The sequence below is a fragment of the Mobula birostris genome, chromosome 1 (genome assembly GCF_030028105.1).
Source record: "Mobula birostris isolate sMobBir1 chromosome 1, sMobBir1.hap1, whole genome shotgun sequence".
Taxonomy (NCBI): Eukaryota; Metazoa; Chordata; class Chondrichthyes; order Myliobatiformes; family Myliobatidae; genus Mobula; species Mobula birostris.
This window is the reverse complement of record NC_092370.1, coordinates 93,542,883-93,566,958: the sequence shown is the minus strand read 5'-3', so window position 1 is coordinate 93,566,958 and position 24,076 is coordinate 93,542,883. Positions and strand designations below refer to the sequence as shown.

The window sequence follows — 24,076 nt, the reverse complement described above, 5'->3', positions numbered from 1 at the left end:
CCTGCTTACATTTGCCCTATCTATACCCCTCAGACTTTTGTACACCTCTATCAAATTTCCTCTCAATCTTCTACACTCCAAGGAATGAAGTCCAAACCTATTCAATCTTTCCATATAACTTGCGTCTTCCATAACTGACAACATCCTTGTAAATTTTCTCTGTACTCTTTGAAGCTTATTTACATCTTTCCTGTACAAAACAGCACAAATTAGGCCTCACAAATGTCTTGTACAACATATCATCTCATCTACTGTACTTAATACTTTGATTTATGAAGGCCCATGTTCCAAAAGCTTCATGACCCTATCAACCTATGATGCCACTTTTAATGAATTATGGACCTCTATTCCCAGATCCCTTTGTTCTACCACACACCTCAGTGCCCTCCCGTTCATTGTGTAAGAGCTACCCTGGTTGGTCCCACCAAAGAGCAACACCAATCCCTACAACACTCCAATTGTCATGGGTCTCCAATCAAAGAGGCAACCATCTACTTCCACTCTCTGACTTCTCCCATAAAGCCAATGGCTAATCCAATTTACTACCTCATCTTGAACACCTAGCAACTGAGCCTTCGTGACCAGCCTCCCAGGCAGGATCTTGTCAAATGACATACTAAAGTCCATGCAGACAACAGCCACTGCCTTTTCTTCATCAACTTTCTTGGTAACTTCCTTGGTTGGACATGACCTATGACACATAAAGCTATGCTGACTCTCCTTAATTAGTCCATGTCTATTGAAATACTCATATATCTGGTCCCATAGAATACCTTCCAATAACGTTCCCACTACTGATGTCAGGCTCACTGGCCTATAAATTATTTTTGGAGCTTTTCTTAAACAGTGGAACAACATTGGCTATCCCCCAATCTTCTGGTACTTTACCTGTCGCTAAGGATGATTTAAGTGAGGAGAGGAGAAGATGGTGGTGCGATGCAGCCTGCAGCGGCCACTTCGGTGGTGATGTCTGTTATTTGTCAAATAGAGAGTGCCATACACAATCCTGATTTGATGGAGACGGACGTGAGACTTCTGGTGAACATCTGGTGAAACTTCTGAAATGCCTACTTCGCTGCTGCTGCCACTGTGTGGTCCAAAATCTCCGGAGGGGAAGGCCCCGAGTCCTCGCCTTTGCTTGTTGCTCGGCGGCCGGGGTGGGGTCGAAGCGCTCGACAGAGGATGGTGCTCAGAGAGGCTGTGTCAAAGGGCTGGTCGGAGGCTCGAAGTTTTCGGACGGACTCAGAGTCCGCTGCGGTCGGGTGCTTCCAGTGGTGCTGCATCAGCAAGTTTGCGGCGCTTGGAAGTTCATGGCAGGGAGAGTTTCTCCCTTCTATCGTCTGCGTGAGATGATGAGGTTATCGCGACTTTGAGACTTTTTTTTTTACCATGTCCTTGGTCTGCTCTTTATCAAATTATGGTATTGCTTTGCACTGCTGTAACTATATGTTATAATTATGTGATTTTGTCAGTTTTAGTCTTGGTTTGTCCTGTGTTTCTTGTGATATCATTCTGGAGGAACATTGTATCATTTTTTAATGCATGCATTTCTAAATGACAATGAACGAGGACTGAGTGTCCTCATAATCTAATAATCTAAAGTGTCTCTGTGAGGACCCCGGCAATTTCTGCACTTACCTTTTGCAGAGTTTAAGGGAACATCTTGTCAAGCCCTGAGGATTTGCTTCAAGATAGCAAACACTTCCTCCTCTGTAATCTGTATGCAGTTCATGAAGTTGCTGCTGTTTTACCTTATTTCTAGAGACTGTGTCCATCTTCTGAGTAAGTGCAGATGGGAAAAAAATCGATAACGATCTCCCCCATCTCTTTTGGCTCCACACATAGATTACCATTCTGATCTTAACATTGGACCAACTTTGTTTCTTGCAATCCTTTTGCTTCTAACATACGTGTAGAATCTCTTAGCATTCTTCTTCACCTTGTTTGTTTGGGCAACCTCATGCCTTCTTGTAGTTCTCCTGATTTCTTTCTCAAGTGCTCTCTTGCATTTCTTATATTCCATTGTCACCTGATTTGTTCCTAACTGCCTATACCTGTAATGAACCTCATTTTTTTTTCTTAACTAGGGCCTCAATATTGCTTGAAAACCAAGGTTTTCTACACCTGTTATCTTCACCTTTTATTCTGACAGGCAAATACAAGCTTTATACTCTCAAAATTTCACTTTTGAAAGCCTCCTACTTACCAAGTATACCTTTGCCAGAAAATAGCCTGCCCCAATCCACACTTGCCAGATCCTTTCTGATGCCATCAAAATTGGCCTTTCTCCAATCTAGAATCTCATCCTGTGAACCAGACCTATCTTTTTGCATATCTACATTAACACAAATGGCATTGTCATAGTCATACTTTATTGATCCTGGGGGAAATTGGTTTTCGTTACAGTTGCACCATAAATAATAAATAGTAATAGAACCATAAATAGTTAAATAGTAATATGTAAATTATGCCAGTAAATTATGAAATAAGTCCAGGACCAGCCCATTGGCTCAGGGTGTCTGACCCTCCAAGGGAGGAGTTGTAAAGTTATATGGCCACAGGCAGGAATGACTTCCTATGACGCTTAGTGCTGCACCTCGGTAGAATGAGTCTCTGGCTGAATGTACTCCTGTGCCCACCCAGTACATTATGTAGTGGATGGGAGACATTGTCCAAGATGGCATGCAACTTAGACAGCATCCTCTTTTCAGACACCACCGTCAGAGAGTCCAGTTCCATCCCTACAACATCACTGGCCTTACGAATGAGTTTGTTGATTCTATTGGTGTCTGCTACCCTCAGCCTGCTGCCCCAGCACACAACAGCAAACATGATAGCACTGGCCACCACAGACTCGTAGAACATCCTCAGCATCGTCTGGCAGATGTTAAAGGACCTCAGTCTCCTCACCAGATGCAAAGTGTTCCCCAATACAAACTTGTATCACCTGCCATGCCACATTCCCTAACAGCAGATCAAATATCACACACTCTCTCTTTGCGATTTCTACATACTCATTAAGAAAACTTCCCTGAACACATTTCACAAATTCTATTGCATCTAGTCCTTTTACAGTTTGGGAGTCCCAGTCAATATGTGGACAGTTAAAATCAATCTGCAATTTCTACAAATTTGTTTCTCTAAATCCCCCAGACTGTTGGGTGATCTGTAATATAGCCCCATTAACTTGCACATACCTTTCTTATTACTCAGTTCCACCCGTAACGCCTCACTGGATGAGTTTTACAGCCTGTCCTGAAAGAGCACTGCTGTGACATTTTCCCTGACTAGCAAACAACTAATAGTGCAGCTGCTAATGACAAAGTGAGGGGAAGTGAGCAAAATGTTGGTGAATAGAGAATGCATTTGGTTCTCCTGAATCAATTAAATCGATGAACTGAGGATGTCTGAGAAAGAGCATTTATCTGAAGAGAAATATAGGGAGGGAAATCCTGAGATAAAACTACAGTAACTTTAAAACAGTATACTTTTGATTCTTTGAAAGTCCAATAGTTAAAGCCTAAATAACCCTATCTAGAAGAAAGCTGTCAGCAGCTATTGGACCCAAAAAAGGCGATGGCCAACAGTGACTGGAGAGGAGCTTGCTCCAAAGGCATTTTACAAATGGCCCACATACTCCCAAGGACACACATAAGAACATAAAAGCAGGAGTTGGCCACCAGACTCTTAAAGCATCTATTTAAAATGATAATGGTTAATCCATGCTGCTCTCAACTTTTTTTTGCAATTTTGTTATACCCCTCTATTCCTCTATCTGTCTAAAATATGAAATTTTAGGGGGTGTACAGAGAAGGAATATTTTAACATATTTAGATTTAAATTTACATCATCAAAATGCTTATAAATACATGTTAAATATTACAGAATTTACGGTAAAAATAGGTCACCAGTATCAATTAAAATTCTGTTGTCAATAGAAATGTGGCAATTTGCCTGTATGACATTGGCAAAGCACAGTTTTCTCCTGGGCTTGTCATCAAAATTGATTCATTTTGTCATTGTTGCTGTTGGAGAATAATGGTCGTACTGTATTTTCAGAGAATTATTTTTTGTGATTAATACATGTATTTCTTGCTATTGTTTTGCACAGCATAAGATATTTCAGTATCTCAAGGCTTCTTTGTGATACATGTTACCATATAGTTATAAAACCAATTCTCATAATCAGATTTAATGAAAAAAAATAATTTCTTGGTTTCTGAAGAATTCCAAAGTTTACTGCATTAATCTCACCATTTAATGGATAGCCAGTCACCTTTGTGAATGTCACCAGTCATCATTTAAGTGGCACAAAGAACTTACATTGAGCTTTGAATGAGGTCTCTGCCTATAGAGAAATGTCATTTATTTTAAAGTTGAGTGATTGAGGAGTTAGATGCTTGATTGTATTGCAAAACACTAAGGTGAAGTAAATAAATTGTCAGACAGCACGGTAGCGAAGTGGTTAGCACTGTGTTTTACAGTACCTGTGACCTGGGTGCAACTTCTACCGCTGTCTACCGGAGTTTGTGCATTCTGCCTGCCACTGCATGGGTTTCCTCCGGATGCTTCGGTTACCTCCTGCAGTCCAAAGGCTTGGTAGGTTAATTGGTCATTGTAAATTGTCCTGAGATTAGGTTAAGGTTGAATCAGGGTTTGCTGAGCAGTGTGGCTCGAAGGGCTGGAAGAGCCATTTCCACGCTGTATCTCAATAAATAAATAAATAAACAAATAAATCCATACATTATAAAGCAGTAGACTAAGATTAATTAAAATACATCTAGGCACAATTATTCTATAGCTTTTTTCACCCTTTCTTTCTTTCATCTCTCCTCATTGTGCTTGAATCCCACTTGATATATTGTTCGGAGCTTCAGTACCACAAGTCGTAAACACAAAATACTCTGCAGATGTTGGGGTCAAAGCAACACTCACAACATGCTGGAGGAACTCAGCGGGTTCCCAACCTGCTGAGTTCCTCCAGCGTGTTGTGAGTACCACAAGTCGTTCTTTGTCAACACTGGAATTGTAATGATGAAGCCTCTGTCGGTCAGGGCCATCCACTGATGTTGTGTCCCAGCTGTCTTGGTACACCAGTCAGGACAGTACAATATTGAGAGCAAGCTGTTGTCCATAGCAAGCTCTCCCTCTCCAAGCGTCTGATGAACCCAAAGGAATGGCAGAGACTGATACAGTTTGGCACCTGTAACGTCACAGGAGTCAGCATTGAATTCAACTTCGGACTGCTTTAGGGACTTCGGCTATGGAATTTTCCCTCGGGGTTTACTCCCAAAACCTACCCCATGAGTGGGTGTATCTGCAAGGCAGCGGTGACTTGAGACCAAAGTTTTCCTTCTAGATGAGCTGCCGACCATGACTGACAAGCCCCATCTGCCCAAAGTGACTGGTTTTAAGACTTCAGTAACACAACTTTGTCCCTTCTCAGTAGAAACAGTTCTGCTGGGCTTAGTAGTTAAGCCACACGTGAAGGCCAGGAGCTCGACTTGGTTCTGGGAGCTTTTCCCCATTACCACTGCCTGTTATAACAACCTTAAGGATCCAAGCACTGGAGTTATGCAAACAGTAACACTGACTCCCAACACTGGTTTTCAGAAAGAGTGCAGTGAGAACAAGTTTCTTTTTCCAATAGAACCATTAAGTTGCTGCAGAGGAAAAGTGAAGTGGAGATCTGTTAATATTTGTTGTAGCAACACACCTTTGTATGCCATTGCAGTGATCTGTTTCTTGTCAAAGAACAAAGAAAAGAAAAAGATGGCCTTGGTGACACACAGCAACATTTTGCAGGCCACGCACAAAACTTCTAGATATAATCAGAGTCAGAATCACCTTATCACCAGTATATGAAACATATCAAAATTGATTGTAATCCGGTGCCAAGCATAAAATACAGGACAATACCATAAAGGACAATGCAATGGCAACTGACATTTTACAAGATGCTAGTGCAAACAGCCATGAGAAATTAACAAAATTAGCAGAATGGTCACAAGTGCAAACATCAACAATTAGATTTAAATTACTGTGTACATTTGAACAGACTTAATAATTATCAACAGAACAAAGAGAGCAGGAAAACCATATAATGGATGTTGTAACACATCAAAGTTGCTGGTGAACGCAGCAGGCCAAGCAGCATCTGTAGGAAGAGGTGCAGTCGACGTTTCAGGCCGAGACCCTTCGTCAGGACTAACTGAAGGAAGAGTGAGTAAGGGATTTGAAAGTGGGAGGGGGAGGGGGAGATCCAAAATGATAGGAGAAGACAGGAGGGGGAGGGATAGAGCCAAGAGCTGGACAGGTGATAGGCAAAAGGGGATACGAGAGGATCATGGGACAGGAGGTCCGGGAAGAAAGACAAGTGGGGGGGGGGGGACCCAGAGGATGGGCAAGAGGTATATTCAGAGGGACAGAGGGAGAAAAAGGAGAGTGAGAGAAAGAGAGAAATGTGTGCATAAAAATAAGTAACAGATGGGGTACGAGGGGGAGGTGGGGCCTAGCGGAAGTTAGAGAAGTCGATGTTCATGCCATCAGGTTGGAGGCTACCCAGATGGAATATAAGGTGTTGTTCCTCCAACCTGAGTGTGGCTTCATCTTTACAGTAGAGGAGGCCGTGGATAGACATGTCAGAATGGGAATGGGATGTGGAATTAAGATGTGTGGCCACTGGGAGATCCTGCTTTCTTTGGCGGACAGAGCGTAGATGTTCAGCAAAGCGGTCTCCCAGTCTGCGTCGGGTCTCGCCAATACATAAAAGGCCACATCGGGAGCACCGGACGCAGTATATCACCCCAGTCGACTCACAGGTGAAGTGTTGCCTCACCTGGAAGGACTGTTTGGGGCCCTGAATGGTGGTAAGGGAGGAAATGTAAGGGCATATGTAGCACTTGTTCCGCTTACACGGATAAGTGCCAGGAGGGAGATCAGTGGGGAGGGATGGGGGGGACGAATGGACAAGGGGGTTGTGTAGGGAACGATCCCTGCGGAATGCAGAGAAAGGCGGGAGGGAAAGATGTGCTTAGTGGTGGGATCCCGTTGGAGATGGCAGAAGTTACGGAGAATAATATGTTGGACCGGAAGCTGGTGGGGTGGTAGGTGAGGACCAGGGGAACCCTATTCCTAGTGGGGTGGCGAGAGGATGGAGTGAGAGCAGATGTACGTGAAATGGGGGAGATGCGTTTAACAGCCGAGTTGATAGTGGAGGAAGGGAAGCCCCTTTCTTTAAAAAAGGAAGACATCTCCCTCGTCCTAGAATGAAAAGCCTCATCCTGAGAGCAGATGCGGCGGAGACGGAGGAATTGCGAGAAGGAGATGGCGTTTTTGCAAGAGACAGGGTGAGAAGAGGAATAGTCCAGATAGCTGTGAGAGTCAGTAGGCTTATAGTAGACATCAGTGGATAAGCTGTCTCCAGAGACAGAGACAGAAAGATCTAGAAAGGGGAGGGAGATGTCGGAAATGGACCAGGTAAACTTGAGGGCAGGGTGAAAGTTGGAGGCAAAGTTAATAAAGTCAACGAATGGATGTTGTGCAGGGACATTTTGGGTATTACAACTGGATGAGTTTTGTTGAGAAGCTGGATAGCTTGGAGATGACGTGTAGTGCTGGTGGTGATGGAGTTGTAGCCACTTCCTGATGGCATTTTGGTGAATAGGTGACTGTTAGGATGGGTGGAGTCAGCAGTAATTTTTTCAGCTCTTCTTCACTCTGGTGATGAACAGGTGTTTTAATGTCGATAGCTGACAGACAATGATCTCTCTGCTGAGTGAACTACTTGCTGCAACCTGGACTTGGAGAGGGAGGAGGAAGGTACCTCTTCTGAACTATTATCGCTGCACTTTACAGCTTGTATTATTCCTTTAAGTAACAGGCTTAACAAACTAGCAATTTTATGATCTTCTGAAGGACTCAACGGACTTAACTCTCAAGAATGCGGCTGTGGCATCTTCATTAGATGAAAGCACATTGCCAGGTCTGGGAGGAGTGGAGTACTCCAAGCCAGACTAAAATATTGGGATACAAAGCTTCCCCTAACAAATATCTTGTTAGAAATATGCAGTTTCTGGAGGTTAAGATTGAGGACCCATGGGGAAGATTGTTTTTTAAGAGGGAAATGAAGGATTGCAGCATTATCTTTTTCAGGGAGACATGGTGGACCTCAGATACGGCTTTAAGACCCAACAGCTTCTTGAAACATTGGATGGACTGGGCTGCTGATTCAAAGAGGGCAAAAATTGGGGGACTGCGTTTTGTGGTTAACTCTGTGTGCTGCTCAGACACAGTGGTCTTATCTCCCCAGCCTGGAATATGGAATGATTAAGTGCTAACCATTATACTTACCAAGAGAGTTCTCCTCCATGATACCAACCACCGTTTACTTATCGCCAAAGCTGATGTTAGGCAAGCACTTGAGGTATTGAGTGCAGCGATAAGCAAACAAAACACAGCCTAACCCAATGCCTTTCGAATAATTTCCGGGCACTTCAAATCAGACTTGCTTGAAGAAACCTCTGCTCAGTTATCATTAACATATCACCTGCAGTAGCAGGGGTCCCAACACACTTGACCACTGATATTCTACCATAAGGAATGCATATCGTTTGATCCTGAGACCACTTTCAGAAAATCTAACCGTCTAGTTGTCCTGTTTCTACCTGCACATAGGCAAATGCTAAAGAGCAAGACTCCAGAAGTAAGGACAATGAAGAGTTGGTCACCAGAGGCAGAGGAGTGACTACGGGACTGCTGTGGGTCAGTGGACTAGGCCATGTTCAAGGACTTAGAGCAGTGGTTCCCAACCTCCGGGCTGCGGACCGATAGGTTACCACAAAGAATGCAGTGGTGCAGCGGTAGCCGGAACGCACCCAGCACATCTTTAAGAAAAAAGCCGAAATAAACAAGCTAATTAATTAGGTGCCGCCTGGCATGTAAATGTCAGCCCAGATTGCCAGAGGGTTTATAATGTATACATGGAGTTTCTGTTACGGGAGTCGGGTTTCATCTGTGTGAATGTTGTGGTCTGCTCAGTAGAACTGACTGTATGTAATAGTTTTGATGGCTGGTTTCACCTATCTTGCTAGTGGATTTGAAAGGCTTTGTGAACAAGACATTGCCCATCTCCTTCTGAGACTTGGACTACTTATTGCTGTGATTAGTCAAAGTCTCAAGTACTCAGAAGCATCGGAATCATTCCTGCTCAATAGACAGTGGGTTTTGTCTCAGTTATTAGGTATTGATCTTTAAACACTGCCAAAGCTTGCTGGCACACTATATGTGAGGCTTATTTTCATCTGACTTGACAGATCAGTGACTCTTGCAATATGAGAAAGCATGTTGGGCTTGTATAGCAAGGACATGATAGCAGAACTTTGTTTTGCAAAGTTTGAACATTAGGCTCACTTATTTTTTAGTGTACAAGTCAGTGATAACTTGGAATTTCACTTTTGAGCCCATCAGCTTTCAGAGGAAAATGAGGCTATTCAGCCCATCTCATCTGCACTGCCATTAAATCATGACTGAATTTTTTCAACTCCATTCTCTCGCCTTCTCCCCGTAACCTTTAGTCCCCATGTTCTTTAAGAAAATCGTCGATCTCTACCATAAGCATACCCAATCACTTGGCCTCTGCAGCCCTCAGCTTCAGCAAATTCCAGAGATTCACCACTCTCTGGCTGAAGAAGTTCTTCTTCATCTCAATTTCAAAGTGATGTTCCTTTATTCTGATGCTCTGCCCTCAGATCCTACGCATTACACTTGAATCCTCGACTTTCCTATTCTTAAAACATGTACATAGGCAGTGAACTTGGGATGACCTTGCTTCTGATGTGGAGGTGATATAGTTGAGCCGTCTCAACCATTAGTCTTCTTGATTAGCTCCACTGTGGCAGAGAGTTTACTGTAACACTGATGATAGAAAGATTGTAAAACTTTTAATGAAGCCTTGCACAATGCCCATCAGCACTGAGATTGACTTCCCCTCAAATCCACAGTCAATTCCTTGGTCTTACTGGCGTTGAGTACAAAGTTGTTGTTACAACACCACTCAACCACCTGATCATTCTCACTCCGGTAGTCCTCCTTATCACCACCTAAATTTCTGCCAACACTAGTTGTGTCATTGGCAAATTTATAAATGATGTTTGAGCTGTTCCTAGCCATGTAGTCATGGGTGTAGAGAGAGCAGAGCAGTGGGCTAAACGCTACCCTTGACGTGTGATGATGCCTGCAAGCAGGAGATGTTATTTCCAATCCATATTGACTGTGGTCTCCTGATGAGGAAATCAAGGATTCAGTTGCAGAGGGAGTTACAGGGGACCAGGTCTTGGAGCTTGTTGGTTCAAACTGAGGATATGATTGTGTTGAATACTGAGCTGTAATCGGCCTGACATAGGTATCGCTATCGTCCAAGTGATCCAAAGCATAGTGAAGACCCAGTGAGATTGCATCAGCTGTAAACCTGGTGTGGCAATAGGCAAATTGCAGCGGGTCCAAGTTCTTGCTTAGGCAGGAGTTGATTCTCATCATGACCAACTTCTCAAAGGATTATGGATCTGTATTCCCAGATCCTTTTGTTCTACCCCACTCCCCAGTGCCCGACCACTCACTGTGTAAGTCCTACCCTACCCTTCTTCCAAAATGCAACACCTCACAATTGGCTGAATTAAATTCCATCTGTGATTTTTCAGCTTATTTTTCCAGCTGGTGCTGGTCCAGATCCTGTTAAAAGGTTTGATAGTCTTCCTCGCTGTCCACTATGTCCCCGACTTTGGTGTCATCCTCAGATTTACCGATCTAGTTTACTACATTATCATCCAGATCGTTGATACAGATGACAAGGACCCAGAACCAATCCCCACATAATGCCACTTGTCGTAGGCCAATAGTCAGAGAGGCAACCATCCATTCTCCTGCTTCTCCTGTAAGGCCAATGTCTAATCTAATTTACTACCACATCCTGAATGCCAAGCAACTGAATCTTCTTAGCCAACTTCCCATGCAGGATCTTATCAAAAGCCTTGCTAAAGTCCATGTGGACAACAACTTGTCTTCTTCAACTTTCCTGGTAACTTCCTCAAAAGACTCTGTAAGATTGGTTACACATGACCTCCCATGCACAAAATCATGTTGACTAGACCTAATCAGTCCCCGTCTATCCAAATACTTATATATCTGGTTCCTTAGAATACATTCCAGTAACTATCCCGTTACTGACTTCAGGCTCACCAGCCTATAATTTCCCTGCTTATTCCTAGAACCTTTCTTAAACAATGGAACAACATTAGAATCCTCCAGTCCTCCAGCACCTTGCCTGTGGCTAAGGACATTATAAATATCTCTACTAGAGCCCCAACACTATGTTCATTTGAGGCAATGACTCCATCCCTTTAACAATAAGGACAGCAACCTTGCTACTTGCTATATCTGTACAGTAATTTTGTGCTTCAAATTCAGATTCATTTGGTTAAAACATATGCATCAAAACATATAGTGAAATGTGTCGTTTGTGCTAACAACCAACACAACCTCAGGATGTGCCAGGGGCAGGCCTCAAGTGTGGCCGCACATTCTGGGTTCCAACACAGCATCTCCACATTGTTCAGCTGAGCAGAGCAACACCAAGTAACAGCAACAGCAACAATAGAACAACAGAAAAACAGGCCCTGTTTACTTACGCACACACACACACCTCTCACCCTCCCTGGTCTGCTGGCTCGACATCTGACCAAAGATCTCCTTTGTCACACGTCCTTTTCGCTGGCCTTCGAATGCAGAGGACATTCTTAATGTAAGCAATATTTTGCTTTGTTTCCTACTAAGGTACATTCAGAGTAGATGCTAATTTTCCAATATTATACTCCAAATCTCATTTTTTTTCTTGCTCAAATCATTTACATCCCATTTCATACTCCTGTATCTTAATAACTTGCTTTCTCATCTAGGTTTGCATAATCAGAAAATGTATCTACAACCAGTATGGTAGAGCTGAGGATGAGTCAACAGGTTTACAAGTAGATGATGGGTGTAACATGAATGTGAGGAAGGACAAGTGGAGACAGAGCAAAGAGTTAAATTGTACATCAGAGGCAAAATTCAAAAGAATGCAGGACTGAAGGTGCAGTTTTTAAATCCGTGCAGCATTCGGAAAAAGGTGAATGAACTCGTGGCACAAATAGAGATTGGTCGGTATGACGTTCTGGGCATCACTGAGTTCTGGCTGAAAGAAGGCCATAATTGGGAGCTTAACATTAAAGGATATACTTTGTATCGAAAGGACAGGCAGGAAGGCATCGGCTCTTTTGGTAAGAGATGGAATTAAATCTTTAGAAAGAGCTGACATAGGGTCAGAGAATTTTGAATCTTTGTGGGTGAAATTAAGAAACTGTGAGGGTAAAAAAATAAACCATTATGGGAATCATGAAATTCTGCACCCTTTTTTCTCCAAACATACCTTTGCTCATTGCGGCCGAAAAGTTCTATTCAAAAGGTTCAAAGGAACATCTATAACAAGCGTGATGCATTTTGGAAACAAGTCCTGTGGACTGATGAAGTTAAAATAGAACTTTTTGGCTGCAATGAGCAAAGGTCTGTTTGGAGAAAAATGGTGCAGAATTTTATGAAGAGAACCTCTCTCCAACTGTTAAGCACAGGGGTGGATCGATCATGCTTTGGGCTTGTGTTGCAGCCAGTGGCATGGGGAACATTTACTGGTAGAGGGAAGAATGAATTCAATTAAATACTAGCAAATTCTGGAAGCAAACATCACACCATCTGTAAAAAAGCCGAAGATGAATAGAGGATGGCTTCTACAACAGGATAATGAACCTACACACACCTTAAAATCCACAATGGACTACCTCAAGAGGCGTAAGCTGAAGGTTTTGCCATGGCCCTAAACCTCAAAAGAGCAGTGCATGCAAGACGGCCCAAGAATCTCACAGAACTGGAAGCCTTTTGCAAGGAAGAATGGGCGAAAATCCCCCAAACAAGAATTGAAGGACCCTTAGCTGGCTAGAAAAAGCGTTTACAAGCTGTGATACTTGCCAAAGGGGGTGTTACAAAGTACTGCCATGCAGGGTGCCCAAACTTTTGCTTCGGGCCCTTTTGCTTTTTTGTTATTTTAAAACTGTAAAACATGGAAATAAAAAAAGTTTTCTTGCTTAAAATATTAAAGGAATGCATCATCTTTAACTTTAAGCCTTTTGGAAATCAGTTCATCTTTTACTTGCTTAGCTATTCACAGTAACAGAAATTTTGACCGAGGGTGCCCAAACTTTTGCATGCCACTGTAGGTCTCCAAATAGTAGCTAAGGTGTGGGGTTGAGATTGCAAAGAGAGCTGGAAAAGGCGTATAATAAAGGTACTTCCACAATTGTAATGGGGTCTTCAGGAGGGGGATTGGGAAAATCAGGTTCGTGTCAGATCGCAAGAAAGGGAATTTGTTGAATGCCTACAAGATGGCTTTTTAGAGCAGCTTGTGGTTGTACCAACTTGGGGAAAGGCTATCTTCAATTGGGTGTTGTGTAATGACCTAGATCTTATTAGGGAACTTAAGGTAAAGGAACCCTTACGAGGCAGTGATCATAATATGATTGAATTCATACTACAGTTTGAGAGGGAGAAGCGTATGTCACATGTATCAGTATTGCAATGGAATAAAGGGAATTACAGAGGCACGAGAAAGGAGCTTGCCCGGGTGGATTGGAGGAGTATCCTGGTGGGGATGACGGCAGAGCAGAGGTGACTGAAGGTTTTGGGAACATTTCACAAGGCGCAGGATAGATATGTCCCACAGAAGAAGTTGTTCTCAAATGGCAGGGCTAAGCAACCATGGCTGACCAGGGAAGTTGAGGACTGTATAAATGCCAAGGAAAGGGCATATAAAGAAGCAAAAATGAGTGGGAAGTTGGATGATTGGGAAGGTTTTAAAATCCAACAAAAGGCAACTAAAAAAGCTGTAAGAAAGGAAAAGGTGAAATATGAGAACAAATTAGCCAATAATATAAAGTGGGATACTAAAAGTTTTTTTCAGTTATGCAAAGAGTAAAAAGGAGAGTTGATATTGGACCACTGGAAAATTATGCTGGTGAGGTAATAATGGGGGACAAAGAAAAGCAAAGCTCAGATGTTGAAAGTTTTCTAAAATCTTAGTGTGGCTCAAGTTGGTGTACTGTGCTGATTCAGGACTCTACATTATGAAGAGATCTAACAAAATATAGTGATGGAAAGATGGGGGTAGTGGATTATTTCCAGCTGTTAAGCAGTGCAAGTAGATAATAAGTAAATATAAATTATGGCATATAAAAAGAGGAAACATTTTATAAAGGGTTATAATTCAATAGTTGTACCAGCATGTTTAATGAATGAAACAGAGGCATCATCTTTAATAGATTAGACATGTGGTTGAAGGAAGATGTTTAATGGAAGAACTTGGCCATAAAGCACTAGGGTTGCCTTCATATGTGGAATAACCACTCAGGTCAAATGACTGCACTTAAAAAACATATTCTATAAATTATGCAAAATCTCTTGTATTATGTGTAAGAAAAAAAACAGAAGGCTGGATGTAAAGGAGTTAGAAGTGACTACTGAAGCAATATGTTACAGAATATTCCACCTTCTCTCCCAGAATACAATGTATTTTATTTAGAAAGATGATGCATAATGTAAAAGGCAATTAAATATTGAAAGCAAAGGTCAAATTAGGACAGTGTGATCTCTGTAATTACATACAGCGCTAGAGGCCACGCTTTTTAGGATAAGTTGATTTCTAATAAAGCAAGTTACTGAACGCAGACTGGATGCACGCCATTGGTTGGTTTCTTAAAATATAAAGGTGTAATTGCTTCACGATTTGATTAACCACATCCTTCAGCATGTTTGCATTTGAGGCATATCAGATCTGGTATTTTAAACTCAATGTTTAAAACTATTGCACTTGATCCTGGATCTCTCTTGACGAAATGTCATGTATGTGGTTTGGATTTAGTCAAATGAGGTGACATGTACAATAAAAAATGTTATTCTGGCACCCTCGGGACTTTGGTAGTGCTAATACAGCAGACTTTATGGATAATAGGAGCATTAATAACTATTTCTTCACTTTTTACAGTAATATACTAAATTTTCCAGCCAACCCAATTAGTTTAAAGGGGGCAGGAAACAAATATGCATTCCTGGCTGTAGCTGAAAATTATCTGGGTTCCTGTGCACGAGTGTTGCAAACTGCAATCCTGGCCCTGTCCATCCCTCTGGACTTGGTTCTGGCTGAACTCACTGCCTTTATTTTGGCTCCCCTGCTCACATTTCAGGCTGATGAGTGAACCAAATGCTGAACCATCAAGATTTCTGAATAATTGGATTATTGAGTTAACACTGGAGAGAGTTTTCAAATACATTTAGTTTGTGTTTGTTTATGATCAGGTACTATGAAATGATTTTGCTTTCGAAAGAACATTGAACATGTAAGAATATTGGGTTAATTTTTAATTATTTTCATTCTTCCAGAAAATGATCTTTTTCAGTTTTGTTTAAAACCTATCTTTCCATACAGTACCACCTATTTGTTGTTACTTTTCTTTAAATATGGTTCTGCGTATTTAAGCAGCTTTAGCTTATTTTCCATCATGTATTTTGTATTTTAAACTTTGAGTTCCTAGGAAATCTCCTCACCATTTTGGTTTTATAATGTCTTTAAAATAAATCAAATCTGTTTTGAAATAACACACTAATTGATTTATTTTAAATCGTGGGCTATCTTGAGACCATTATTGGAACATTATTTAGAGTGATTTAATTGAGCTGGTTATAATTTCTCTGCTTCAATACAGAGGTACAAGATATTTTATTATGATAATGGTCTGCATTTTTGCTATTAACCATACTGACCAGCTGTCACTGATGGCATATGGTCACACATTTGCACAATTGCACATGTGCCAAGTTGACATAAGATTAAATTAATGCATTGAAGTTCCTAGTTCCTTTGTCTCTTGAAATGTTATACTGGAATTGAATACTGAATGAAGACCACCTCCCCCATGTAAAGCAAAACTATTCTGACGGAAAGATAACGGGTAAAGGACAAAAAGGCAAATGTGGATGAATAGGTCATGCCAAGACTGAAGGGTAGAATTATCTTTTCCCTAATTCTCAAGTAAAAGGTACTATGTTTCTGGTTAGTTCGGCATCATTGTCATGGTGATTGACAAGGAAAATATTTATAGATACATTATTAACGTGCCTTTTTCTCCATTAATGCTGATTGATTTACAATTTACAAAGTTTTCTGTTTTTCAATGTTGGATTTCATGAATGCAGATTCATTGGGAGTTGTAGTCCAGGAATGAGTACTTCAGCTCTTAAAGTTGTTGCTGATCATCAATTGATTCTAGAGTCATAGAGAAGTACAGCACAGAAGCAGGCCATTCAGCCCATCTGGTCCATGCTGAAAATTATTTAAACTGCTACTCCCAATGACCTGCATAGGGACCATAGCCTTCCATATCCCTACTATCCATGTACCTATCTAAACTTCTCTTAAATGTTGAAATTGAACTTGCATGGACCACTTGCGCTGGCAGCTCATTCCACACTCTTTGACCTTCTGAGTGAAGAAGTTTCCCATCATGTTCCCCTTAAACTTCTCACATTTCACCCGTAAGCCATGAACTCTGGTTTTAGTCCCACTCAACTTCAGTGGACAAAAGCCTGCTTGCATTTACCCCATCTTTACCCCTCCTAATTTTGTATACCATTATTAAATCTCCTCTTAATCATCTACGTTCTAAAGAATCCTATCTTTCATATCTTCCCCAGGTTACAACAGAGTTCTGTTCTTGTGAGCTATTCATAACCCATACACACAAGAGAGTTTGTAGATGCTGGAAATCCAGAGTAACACACAAAATGCTGGAGGAACTCAGACAGCATCTATGGAAATTAATAAATAGTCAATGTTTCAGGCTGAGGCCCTTCTTCAGGACTGGAAAGAAGGGGGGAAGACACCATAATGAAAAGGTTAAAGGGAGGGGAAGAAGGACTAGCTAGAAGGTGATTGGTGAAGCCAGGTAGGTGAAAAAGGCAAATGGCTGGAGAATAAAGAAAGATAGGAGAGGAGAGTGTAGCATGGAAGAAAGGGAAGGAAGAGGGGCTCTGGGGGAGGTGATAGGCAAGTGAGGAGAAAAGATAAGAAGCTGGAGTGGGGAATGGAGGAAGGAGGAGGGAAAAATTACTTTTTTTTCTCACAACTTAGACAGTTTGCAACTCAAATATGGCTACACAGTGTGTTCCCAGGCAGCAGAGGACACCTACAGCTCTACAGCAGCCAGCAAACCCATCCCCCTAGTCTCCCAAACATTTATTTGTTGTCACTGGCTGCCCATAAATCTGTCCATTAGATGTTCTTGTCACATTACCATCAGCTCTGCAGATTCTACCACTCATGTTACATGCAACTGCCAATTAAATTAAAAACCCACAAGTCTTTGGGATGTGGGAAGACAGAGCAGCCAGAGGAAACTCGTGCATTCACAGGGAAAAAGCACAGGCTCGACGCAGACAGCGATCATAGTCAAGTTTGAACCTGGGTCTCTGACACTGAAGCAACTGCACTATTAATGGTGGCACTGCACTGTTTCTTTCTTGTTTCAATTACTTGAACTACTGTTAAAATGTTTGAGATTGGTTCTAGAGTTGGTGACAAAAAGCATGGTTTCAAGCTAAGGAGCATAAATGCTGCGAAGACTCTTGGAATTAAAGGATGTGGAAACGTTTAAGAATGATTTAGTAAATATTTGAAAGTGTAGGTGATCAGGCAACATTGTTTCCATTCTACTCATATTTTGACACTGTCTGTAGGTCCTGTTAATCCTATTTAATGTAAATATGATGGCTTTCTGATGGGACACAGTGAGAATTACTTTTAAAATAACCAGATTAAAATAATTTGCCTTCATTGTCTGTTACTGAAGACCTGAAAGAGTTAAGGAAAGTACTACTAAGCATTCCTGTCTGTGGTGCCCCACCTCATGGAGCAGTATTTGGCATGGATCCTATGGATTGCAATTCTGTTTATATTAGTTTTCAACCAATCAGATCTTAACATACTCACATGGTGCAATCTAATACTTACTGAACTCCAATTATACATCTTTAAAGTCTGGAGGCAGTCCCTGTCAGATATGCAAATACATGTGCTCTCAATGCTCTTTGGTCAAATATACAGGCAGTAAGACAACTGGGAAGTACACTACCTATGATGTTTGAAAGGCCCCAGGTTATAATGATTCATATTTTGCTGATTTATGAATAGTGTGACTGAGAATATGACTCAAGAAGGATGTTCAGAAGCTTATTTTCTTTTTAATAGTGAAACTTGCTTTTTTTTTTAAATTGTAAGTTTTATCTATGATTCTTTCTGGGAAGGTTCCTCCTTCCCCACCATATTCCTACATTCCATGTGTTTGCTGGGATGCTCGAACAAGACATGAGGCGGAAGTACAACATCTCGAGGCAGAAGGTAGTATCACAAAGGATCTAAGTCATTATTGAAGATTTTGAAGTAATTGTGATTTGTTATTAAACTTTGTTATTGAAAAGTATTTAGTGGTTCAACAGTCTGTACATTGAATTGAATCTGCTTGTTCAGCCTTAAATTGTGACTGGAGTAAAATTAGCATTTAGACTGTGTTTAATGTCATCTCTTTTTGTAGTTATTTTTGTCTTGTAACTCAGACACCATAGCTCACTTAGTGGGTTGATGTGCTGTGAGGTTTTTCTATTGCTAGCAGTTGCAAAGAGGCTTGTGGCCTTCATGGGGAAATAGACTTTTTTTAAACCTTGCATTTTGGAAGTCAGGCAGCTAATTCATTCATTAATCTGTGTCCAGTGCACTTGAGGTTTTAAGTCCTATGTTTGGTCCCCTCTATCAGAATATTTTATTTGTGGAATTTGAAAATTTGCAGGTGATATATTCACCTTTATAAATCTGTTCTTGAAATTTTGATTGTGATGTTTACATAATTACACTGAAGTCTAAACATTCAGCTGCTTCATCTGCAAACAACTTTGATTTATTAGACAAGGCCACTGTAGCTTGCTTAGTACCTGTGCCTTTATTTTCCTGATGAGTTGCATGGACATAAAACAGTCAAGCTTTTTCAAAGTGATTCTATTACAAGTTACATAATTGTTTCACATTTTTGGTTTTTATTTTTCAAAAGGCTTTAGGCAATTTTTCAGGTTTTTAAAAAAATTGAAATTAAGCAGTTGAAATCAGATGAAGTCAATTCAATTGCATTTTTTTTAACTTATAGACATTTAGAGTCATGGAGTAATGGAAAACAAAAATAGGTCCTTTGCTCACCATTACCAAGCTGGTTGTCAAGCACTTGTACACAATGGACTGACTGCTAGAAAATGACATTGTTCTTTGTTCATGGCATTTCAAATGTGAGAGTTCTGGCCTTCACTATGACCTCAGACAGTATGTTACAGATTCAATGAGCCTCAAGGTGCAAAACACAAAAATCTTAAAGTCCTCTCTAAATCACCAACCCCTTACTTTAACTGTATGCCCTCTGGTACAATCACATCTGCTAAGGAGACTAATTAGTCTCTACCTATCCTATGTTCCTTATTACTTTGTATACCTTGTTTAGGTCTGCATTCAGTCTTCTGTGCAGGGAGAACACTCGGTGGTTTGGTCTGTCTTCTGTTGCTGAACTGTTTCATCCCAAACAATGATCTGGTGCGTTTTTTCTGCACCATCTCCAGGCAAATTCTTCCTGTCATGTGGCAATCAAAACCTCACAGCATATTTTAGCAATGGACAAACCAGTGTTTTGAACAACTGCACCATAATCTCCCTGCTTGTAGATTCCATGCACTGGCTTATGAAGGCATGTATCCCATTCACCTTCATACAAGCAACTACAACCACGCCAAGGTCCCTGTGTTCCTCACTAATTTCTTGGGTTGTGTAATTCATTGTACATATCCTATATTGTGTCTCCCAGAATCATATTTTTCAGGATTAAATTCCATCTTTGACTTCTCTGTTGATTTTAAGTGCCCATCAATATCATTCTGTAGTTAATTGTGTTCCATACTACATTCAATACTATCTGCAAAATAGTAAACACGAGGAATTTTGCAGATGCTGGAAATTCAAGCAACACACATCAAAGTTGCTGCCTGGCCTGCTGCGTTCACCAGCAACTTTGATGTGTGTTGCAAAATAGTAATCCTGCATTCATGTTCATGCAGTTAATGTATATTATGAGCAGCAAGGGACCTTGCATTGTTCCTCAAGGTAGGACACTGGTCAGACTCCAATTATAATAACACCCCTTGGCTATCATCTTGTGTGTGCTTCCTGTGAGTGAGGTGTTTTTGATCAAATTCGTTGAATTGCTTTTAATCTTGCAGGCTCCTTTGGATCAGTCTTCCCCATGTGACCTTGTCAAGGTCTATTTAGATTCCCTGTGCTTTGCTTTTAAAGAGGAGACTCCTTCAGTGTTTGAAAGCAAAGTATATCTAAAACAAGAACCTGAGTGGCCCTATCAACCCTTGACCATGCTCTGCCATTTCATAAGAACATAGGAGCAGGAGTAGGCCATCGAGTCTGCCCCACCATTCAATAAGATCATGGCTAATCTGTCCATAAACTCAGCTCCATCTACCTGCCTCTTCCCCACATCCCTTAATTCCTCTACTATGTAAAAATCTATCTAACTATATCTTAAATATATATAGTGAAGAAGTCTCAACTGCTTCCCTGGGCAGAGAATTCCACAGATTCACCACTCTCTGGGAAACACAGTTTCTCCTCATCTCCGTCCTAAATCTTCTCTCCTGAATCTTGAGGCAGCGTCCCCTAGTTCTAGTCTCACCTACCAATGGAAACAACTTTCCTACTTCTATCTTATCTATCCCTTTCAAAATTTTGTATGTTTCTATAAGATCCTCTCTCATTCTTCCGAATTCCAGAGAGCATAGTCCCAGGCGGCTCAATCTCTCCTCATAGGTTAATCCCTTCATCTCTGGAATCAACCTGGTGAACCTCCTCTTCACTGCCTCCAAAGCCAGTATATTTAAATGGTTTGACATGGACCAGATGGGCCAAAGGGTCTGTTTCTGTGCTGTACTACTCTATGACTTTATGCTTATCCTTCCTCAAATATAGAGACCAGAACTGCACACACTACTCCAGGTGCAGCCTCACCAGTACCCTGTATAGTTGCAGCATGACCTCCCTGCTCTTGAATTCAATCCCTCTAGCAATGAAGGCCAACATTCTATTTGCCTTCCTTATAACATGTTGTACCTGCAAGCCAACTTTTTGTGATTCATGAACAAGCACTCCCAAGTCCTTCTGCACAACAGCATGCTACAATCTTTCACCATTTAAATAATGATCTGCACTTCTATTATTCCTTCCAAAGTGGTTGATCTCGCATTTACCAACGTTATATTCCATCTGCCAGACCTTGGCCCACTCACTTAACCTACCTATATCCCTCTGCAGACTCTCCACATCCTCTGTACAATTTGCTTTATCACTCAGTTTAGTGTCATCTGCAAATTTTGCTTTGCTACACTCAGTCCGCTCTTCCAAATCACCAATGTAAACGGTAAACAGCTGCAGGCCCAGCACCGATCCCTGTGGCACCCCACTCACCACTGACTGCCAACTGGAGAAATACCCATTTATACCAACTCTCTGCCTTCTATTGGTTAACCAATCCACTATCCATGGCAATACACCTCCTCTGACTCCCTGCATCTCTGTCTTATTTGTAAGTCTCTTGTGCGGCACCTTATCGAACGCCTTCTGGAAATCCAAGTATGTGACATCCACCTGTTCCCCTCTATCCACTGCACTCATTATGTCCTCAAAGAACTTCAATAAGTTTGACAAACAGGACCTGCCCTTTCTGGATCCATGCTGTGTCTGTCAAATGGAACCACTCCTTTCTAAATGTTTCACTATTTCTTCCTTAATGACAGCAAGCATTTTCACGACTGCAGATGTTAAGCTAGCTGGCCTATAGTTGCCTGTCTTTTGCCTACATCCTTTTTTAAAAAGTGGCGTGACATTTGCTGTCTTCCAATCCACCGGGACCTGCTCAAAGTCTAGAGAATTTTGGTAAATGATTACCGTTGCGTCTACTATAACCGCTGCCAATTCCCTCAGCACCCTGGAATGCATCCCATCAGGACCGGGGACTTATCTATCTTCAGGCCCTCTAGTTTGCTCATCACTATCTCTTTAGTGACAGTGATTTTATCGAGGTCCTCACTTCCCATTTCATCCATAGCATCCTTCTTTGGCATATTAGACATATCCTCCACTGTGAAGACCGACACAAAATAGTTGTTCAATACCTCAGCCATTTCCTTATCACCCAATATTAATTTCCCCTTCTCGTCTTCCAAGGGCCCTACGTTGATTTTAGCCACCCTCTTCCACTTTATATACTTATAAAAACTTTTGCCATCTGTTTTTATATTTTGTGCTAATTTAGTTTCATACTCTATCTTCCCTTTCCTTATTTATTGTTTAGTTGTTCTCTTGCTTTTTAAAGTTTTCCGAATCCTCCAGTCTCCCACTACTCTTTGTGACTTTGTACACGTAAGCTTTTAATTTGATACTATCGTTTATTTCCTTAGTTATCCAAGGCTGGCTCTCCCCACACTTACTGTCCTTCCTTCTGACTGGAATATACTTTTGTTGAGCACTGTGAAAAATCTCTTTTGAAAGTATTCCACTGTTCCTCAACTGTCCTACCAAATAGCCTGTGCTCCCAATCCACATTAGCCAGCTCCTCCCTCATCCCATTGTAGTCTCCCTTGTTCAAGCATAATGCAGTTGTTTTAGATCTAACTATTTCATCCTCCATCTGTATGCGAAATTCAATCATACTATGATCACTCTTTCCAAGAGGATCCCTGACTACAAGATCGTTAATCTTACCTGTATCATTGCACAGGACTAGATCTAAGATAGCATTTTCCCTTGTAGGTTCACTAACATGCTGCCCAAGAAAGCCATCCGGGATGCATTCTATGAAGTCCTGCTCAAAACTTCCTTGACCAACCTGATTCATCCAATGTATGTGGAAGTTAAAATCCCCCATGACAACTGCCGTTACGTTCTACAAGCCTCAGTTATTTCTTGGTTCATCGCCTCTGTCACTGCAATATTTTTATTAGGCGGCCTGTAGACAACTCCCACCAATGATTTTCTTTTCCTTTTACTATTCTTAATCTCTACCCAGATGGACTCAACATTCTGCTCCGTAGATCTTATATCATCTCTCTCAATCACCCTGATCTCATCCTTAACTAAGAGTGCCACCTCACCTCCTTTGCCTTCCTGCCTATCTTTCCATATTACCTGATGCCCTTGGATATTTAATTCCCAGTCATCTCCACCTTGCAACCAGGTTTCTGTAATGGCCACCAAATCATATGCCTTGGTACTGATCTGTGCCACAAGTTCACTAACCTTGTTTCTAATACTACGGGCATTTAGATAAAGTGCCCTTATACTCATTGTCCTTTTAGAATCTAGTGACCTATGCGATTTTTGCTTTTTACTTTTATGCACTCTACTCGTACTTTTTTCTTCTCTAACATTAGCTTTGGTGTTCTGTATCACTTCCCTCTTCTTTTCTGTGTGGGATCCCATCCCCCTGCCATACTAGTTTAAAGCCTTCCCAGCAGCTGTAGCAAACAATCTCCTTAGGATATTGATCCTGGCTGTGCCCAGATGTAGATTGTCCGGACAGTACTGGTCCCATCTCCCCCAGAAGTGGTTACAATGCCTCAAGAATCTGAAACCTTCCCTCCTGCACCACTGCTCAAGCCACATATTCATTCTAGCTATCCTGCTATTCCAACTCTGGCTAGCACATGGCACCAGTAATAATCCTGAGATTATTACCTTTGAGGTCCTACTCTTTAATTTATCTCCTAGCTCCCTAAATTCAGCTTGTAGGGCTTCATCCTGCTTTCTTCCTTTATTGTTAGTACCTACATGCACCATGACAGCTGGCTGCTC

General features: G+C 41.4%; 1 protein-coding gene across 5 annotated transcripts in view; it reads left to right on the top strand.

Moving 5' to 3' along the window:
* Positions 1-24,076, top strand: part of LOC140198338 (focal adhesion kinase 1) — a 569,537-nt gene that overhangs the window by 232,167 nt on the left and 313,294 nt on the right. For 2 of the 5 annotated variants that reach the window (XM_072259446.1, XM_072259440.1), the window contains exon 1: positions 18,252-18,529. The exons of the other annotated variants lie outside the window; for them this stretch is intronic. In XM_072259446.1, the coding sequence (XP_072115547.1) occupies positions 18,418-18,529 (112 nt within the window). In that variant the 5' untranslated portion in view covers positions 18,252-18,417. Of the gene's footprint in view, positions 1-18,251; positions 18,530-24,076 lie in introns of those variants that run through there. 5 annotated transcript variants of the gene reach the window in all.